This window comes from Apaloderma vittatum, unplaced genomic scaffold (assembly GCF_000703405.1).
Source record: "Apaloderma vittatum isolate BGI_N311 unplaced genomic scaffold, ASM70340v1 scaffold8146, whole genome shotgun sequence".
In the NCBI taxonomy this organism is placed as follows: Eukaryota; Metazoa; Chordata; class Aves; order Trogoniformes; family Trogonidae; genus Apaloderma; species Apaloderma vittatum.
In genome coordinates this window covers 16,966-22,721 of record NW_009721475.1, presented here as the reverse complement: position 1 = coordinate 22,721, position 5,756 = coordinate 16,966, and the positions used below count along the sequence as shown (strand labels likewise).

General features: G+C 50.0%; 1 protein-coding gene across 1 annotated transcript in view; it reads right to left on the bottom strand.

The window, feature by feature from the left end:
* Positions 1–5,571, bottom strand: part of LOC104275453 (protein-arginine deiminase type-1-like) — an 8,349-nt gene extending 2,778 nt beyond the window's left edge. Inside the window, 5 exon segments of the mRNA XM_009871417.1 lie at positions 95–212; positions 1,505–1,566; positions 2,898–2,967; positions 3,407–3,581; positions 5,480–5,571. Coding sequence (XP_009869719.1) covers positions 95–212; positions 1,505–1,566; positions 2,898–2,967; positions 3,407–3,581; positions 5,480–5,571 — 517 coding nt within the window.
* Between the last annotated feature and the right edge of the window lie 185 nt (positions 5,572–5,756).

Sequence of the window (5,756 nt, the reverse complement as noted above, 5' to 3'; positions counted from 1 at the left end):
GGGTACGCAGAGAGAAGGGATGGAGGCATCAAAAGAGGGAAACACCCCGGTGAGATCTTTTTTGGGTCCCCTCGTGCTGCAGAGGACACCTTACCTGCAGGGGTCCGTATGTCCACCTGACCGCTGTCTGTGCCCCCCGCGCCGGGGCTGTCGCGGTCGCAGTTGACCAGCAGCACGGCGCCTTGCCCATCCGGACCCCACGTCCACTTGGCCTGGAGGAGAAACACCCAAAAGGGATGGGAGCGAAATTTCCCCCTGTCCCAGCCTCCTCCCAGAGCAGGGAAAACCCCACCACTGTGGCTACGCTTGGAGGTCAACTCGCAACATGGCTGATGGGGAGACAGCAGTGATGCTTTCGAGCCATCAGGTTTCCCAACCTCAGTTTCTAGCAGGGTCAGCAAAGACTATTTTAAACAAATCTTATCTTCTAACAAGCCAGAAAGCATCTGTAAGGCCTCATGTGGACAATAGAAACACCATTTCTAGAAATGCACCTCATCTCCACGTACGATCTGTTGCTGCTGATCAGGCTGCAACTAATTACCCAGGTGTAAGTGCTTGGGCATATGCAGATTTGTTGCCAAAGGGTAAATCTCTTGCCGTTTGCAAAACTTGCAGCTGACTCATTTAGAGGCATGTTTCAAATCCAAAAAAAGGGAAGGGAAGGGAAGGGAAGGGAAGGGAAGGGAAGGGAAGAAGAGAAGAGAAGAGAAGAGAAGAGAAGAGAAGAGAAGAGAAGAGAAGAGAAGAGAAGAGAAGAGAAGAGAAGAGAAGAGAAGAGAAGAGAAGAGAAGAGAAGAGAAGAGAAGAGAAGAGAAGAGAAGAGAAGAGAAGAGAAGAGAAGAGAAGAGAAGAGAAGAGAAGAGAAGAGAAGAGAAGAGAAGAGAAGAGAAGAGAAGAGAAGAGAAGAGAAGAGAAGAGAAGAGAAGAGAAGAGAAGAGAAGAGAAGAGAAGAGAAGAGAAGAGAAGAGAAGAGAAGAGAAGAGAAGAGAAGAGAAGAGAAGAGAAGAGAAGAGAAGAGAAGAGAAGAGAAGAGAAGAGAAGAGAAGAGAAGAGAAGAGAAGAGAAGAGAAGAGAAGAGAAGAGAAGAGAAGAGAAGAGAAGAGAAGAGAAGAGAAGAGAAGAGAAGAGAAGAGAAGAGAAGAGAAGAGAAGAGAAGAGAAGAGAAGAGAAGAGAAGAGAAGAGAAGAGAAGAGAAGAGAAGAGAAGAGAAGAGAAGAGAAGAGAAGAGAAGAGAAGAGAAGAGAAGAGAAAGCAGAGTATTTTCTCCTGTATGATTCTTGAGGCCAGACTGGAGAGGCAGGAAATTTTGGCATGGAATAAGAAAATAAAGCCTTGTCCTCCTTGATTAGTAGGCTGAGAATTTGAATGTTATTTTCTCTAGTTCAGACACCAGCAACGCCACCCAAGTCCCTCTCCCTTCCAGAGATTTTCAAGGAAGAGACTGCAAAGAGCTGCAGCCTGCCTTGACCCACCATACATCGCCTACGGCAAAACGCGTTACCTTGTCCTTCCCTTTGCTCTTCACTCTGCCATTACGGCCCAAGTCCACGTCCAGGGCTATATCTGCAAGACCAAGAGAGAAAAAGATGTCACCTGGCAGGGAAACTAGCTCTCTGTGGTATTTTGTGCTCGTCCTCAGCATGAGTCAGCCAACACCAACCCCGCCTTCACACCTCAAAGTTGCTCCAGACCCAACCTCTCCAACAAAACACCAACAGAAAAGCCAACTGGACAGATTTCGCACGGCTTTCCCCCTTTGATCTTCAGCCGTCTTCTCTTATCTCGGTTCCTCGGGAAGGGATGTACCCACTTCACGGCGTGTTTCGTGTTTTCACCGATTTTATATTCCCACTTCACGGCGTGCTTTGTGTTTTCACCGATTTTATATTCCCGCTTCACGGCGTATTTTGTGGCTCCACCAATTTTATGTCGACTGTAGCACCTTTTGTGAAGCTCAAACACAGTAGAGGCACAAAAGTGCGCAAGTAGACGCCTAAATAACTGACATGACAGTGAGGACTTTCCCTCACTGAGCTCTTCTTGGTCCAGATCTCTGCCTCCGACGCAATAAAGCGGAGGTTTCCCAGCGACCCGATCTAAACCCTACTTAAGTTTGTATTAAGTCTATCTTAAGAGAGAAACTCCTCCGAACGGGATCTACGGCGCGTGGAAAACAGGCATGAAAGCAGAGATTGTCCTTCTTGATGCAGAGAGAGGGGCACATGGGCAAGCTGGAAGCTCTAAACCCGAGCAAGTGAAGCCCTGTGGACGCTGGTGGCCCCAGCGAATCCCATCAGTCATGGGATGTGGGAAATCATCAGGTGTAATTTTGGGGAGGCATATGCACGACTTAAGGACACAGGTCTGCCTGTCATGCGAGTGCTTGAGAAAATCCCAAATTTAGGGTAATTAATCCATCCAAGTGGAAGGCTCTGCATCCAGACCGGTTGTCTAGACTCCCTTTGTAGTCAGCAGAGGAAAATAGGCATTTCAAGGGAATGATTCATCTCATCCTAAACTTCTAAAATAGGTCAGGCAGCTACACTTGGGTGCCTGTTCCTCCCCACCAGCCGCAACGGAGGATGAGGAGGGGGACATGGGCTGAAGTTAGACGAGATGGTCTCCTTTGGCTCCTCTTCTGCCAACACAACAGTCTTGGCAAGCGGAGGAGGATGCTCGGTGTGCGTGTTGGGTGGGGACACAAGCCTGTGTCTTTTTTGCACCATAAAAGGCAGCCTAATAACATTTTAATTGTTTCCCTCTTGCTTGTCGGCATCAGCCAACACCCAACCCTCGATCGCACGCTGCGGATGGGCAGCCCGCGCCCCTCGCTCAACTCCCGTCCCGTGAACCCAACCAGATGGGTAATGGGGTTGTGTTGCTGTAACACCTACCTACGCAGGTGAGGTACAACCAAGCCACTGAAAGCTCGTTGCCTTCCTGTCCGTAGTACGCAATCTTAACCTGCAAAGACATCACCAGATCACCACGCGAGTCCCGCTGAGTAGGTCTTCCCACTCATTGAGTTGACCAACCAACGCTACACAACAAGCTCTCGAAGGGTTCACCCAAGCCATTCTCCATTAATCATAGTTCAGCTGAAACATTTTTGCCTGCTTCATCACAAAAACAGGCAGGAATAAAGCCAAGGTTGCAGGATTTTTGTCATCTGGCACCGAGTTTCTGGCTTTTGCAATGACAGCTGTCCCATCTTTTCGGGCAAAAGATGTGCTGTCCTTCTCCTTTTGAGTTTCGTTTTTCATACGCTGTAATTACACAATTCGTTTTTGAGCTTTCTCCATGGAAATAAGTCTGATGCCAGCATTGCTTAGCAATGCTCAAGCCTGCCCATAATCCTCCTCTCTTCCCTAGAAAGCTTGATGGTGCCTAAAGAGCAACCAACCTTATTGTCATTGACGGTCTTGCTGGTGACATCAATGGTCACGACAACCTCTATATCTGGATCCAGGGGCCACCTGGAGTTAATCATGGGTTTTGTTGTGGGGCTGTGGATGATGTGGACCGTAACCGCGGAGGTGGCATGCACATCAAATGACGTGGCACCTTTGGGGGTAGATCTGAAACAGAGAGCAGCGTTGAGTTATAAACCAAGTTGTCCCTCCTGTTCTCCTCTGCGGAGCCAAATACTTGAACCTGGAATTAAAATCCAGCCTGAACTGGATGGAAAAGACTCAGAAACCATCTTCGGGTGATGAAATGCGTCGTCTGAATTTTATACGTATTATCTCTGTGGTGGTGTTGAGCAAGCGGAGCTTCCACCAGGGCTTCGGCACGTCCGTCCGTGGTTAAGCCTACGTTGCAAATCACTGAAGTTTGGGCATCCAACCTCCCACCACAAGGGCAAGAAACCCCCCCAAAATTTCAGCATCCCAGGACAAAACCCCAGCAAAGAGCCCAACCAATTTTGGATGTTGGCCATCCGGGGAGGGAGTTGTCACAGGGACCATACCCTGACCCAAGAGATGCCCGGACTGAAGAGGTGCCTGAATCCGAGCGCGGAGAATCCTCACCCCACCTTGCATGACATCCTTGGCCTTTGAAGTGCTGCCTACCCGCTCATTACAGCCCCAGCACCTCCGTCCCAGGAGCACGAGTGCTCCGACCTGTCTGCCTCCCGCGCCGCACAAGAAAGGGGCCGGGGTGGTAAGTTTGAACGGTGAGAATGACAAAAAAAAAACACCACTCAAACAAAAAAACCCAACCCAAAACGCAAAGGAGATTTACTCCCTGGGTTGTTCTTGGCATGGCAGCCCTGGCACCTGCAGCAGCTTGTAAGGGGAGATTAAAGCGTCATCTCGCTCGTCACCCCTCGTATTTAACATCGCGCAACGTTGTAAAACCACCTGCGCGCTCTCGCACACCTTGACTTCACAAATCTGGGTCTATCTGCCCGGATTTTACAGCTCTCACACCTCAGCATCATCACCGGATTCCCACTGCGAGTCATTTTATGCCTCAAAATAGCGCAAAACCACAGTAAAAGCTCGATGCGTCCATCACCGAGTTCCTCCTGGCAAGCGCTCTCCAGGAACAAAATTATCTCTTTTTTTTTAAGTTGAAAGAGCATCCGCTGTCTGCTTTTTTGGATCAAAGCTCAAATTTGCTACCAAAGAGCCAAATCAGCCCATTTCGGAGCTCAGGCTCCAGGTTTAAAGGGGACTGAGCTTGCTTTGAGTCCAAATCTACTAAAAAAAAAAAATTGCAAATGATAGGTTTTGCATATTCCCCATCTGGCTGAGAGGAAAAGCAATCCTCTGCCAGGGCAGCTAAAGCTCAAGCTGATGCCCCCAGAGGGGGAAAACATCACATCCTGGCCCAGCTCCAGCATACAAATCCCAATAATTGCCCTGATGCGATGCTGACTGGCTCATCCTGTAGTCTCTATCATTATAAACCTAATTTATTAAATAATGACAAGGTAAGAGCAGGGTAAATACAGCCTCGTATCTGGCCAATAAAGCAACCCCCCTATTTAATGCTGGGACGATCTCTTCCTGACAAATTGCCCAGGCAAACCCACTGGTGGATTTTTTTTCTGTCCGAGCCACGCGTTTTATTCTTTTCCCCATTTCAGCTCCGGCCAAGTTGCTCATCTTGAATTGCTCTTGCCTCATGTTTTCACAGCCAGAAATAGATCCCGCTCAACTGGGGTGTGCATGGGCTTTGCCTGCAAACCGTCATGGCTCGGCTACGCTTCGACGCCTCGCGTTTGCTGGAGCCGATGTCCCTCCTTTGGGCGCAGCTCCCCAGGGGACATCCCTAAACCAGCCCCAGCGGGACGCGTCCTGCCCGCCCCGAATAAGAAATCCAAGGATTTTTTGGACAAACTCATGATGCGGGCTCAAAACCAGCTCTGCTTTCCCCTCCAGCCCCCAATTTCTCTTCCAAAGAGCAAAACCACCGTTGGGCTCCCCCAAAACCCAAACGCCGAGGATATCCCGACACCGAGCCTTACCGGCGCGTATCGAGGAAGACCTCGGTACCCACCACGCAGACACTGTAGCTGGCGTGGCTGGTGGACATCTGCACGACGTGACGGCGGGGCATGATGTGCCGGGGAACCGGGGAACGGCGGCCGTACACGAAGGAAGCTGCTGCCTTGGCTTTGTAGGTAAACCAGCGCGACTGGATTAAAAGGCAGGGGAATTTTAACTCCTCCTTCCCTCGATGACGGGGTTTAGCCAGGGGACCCTGCCGTCTCCACCTCCGCCACCCAGCAAGATGCCGCCCCG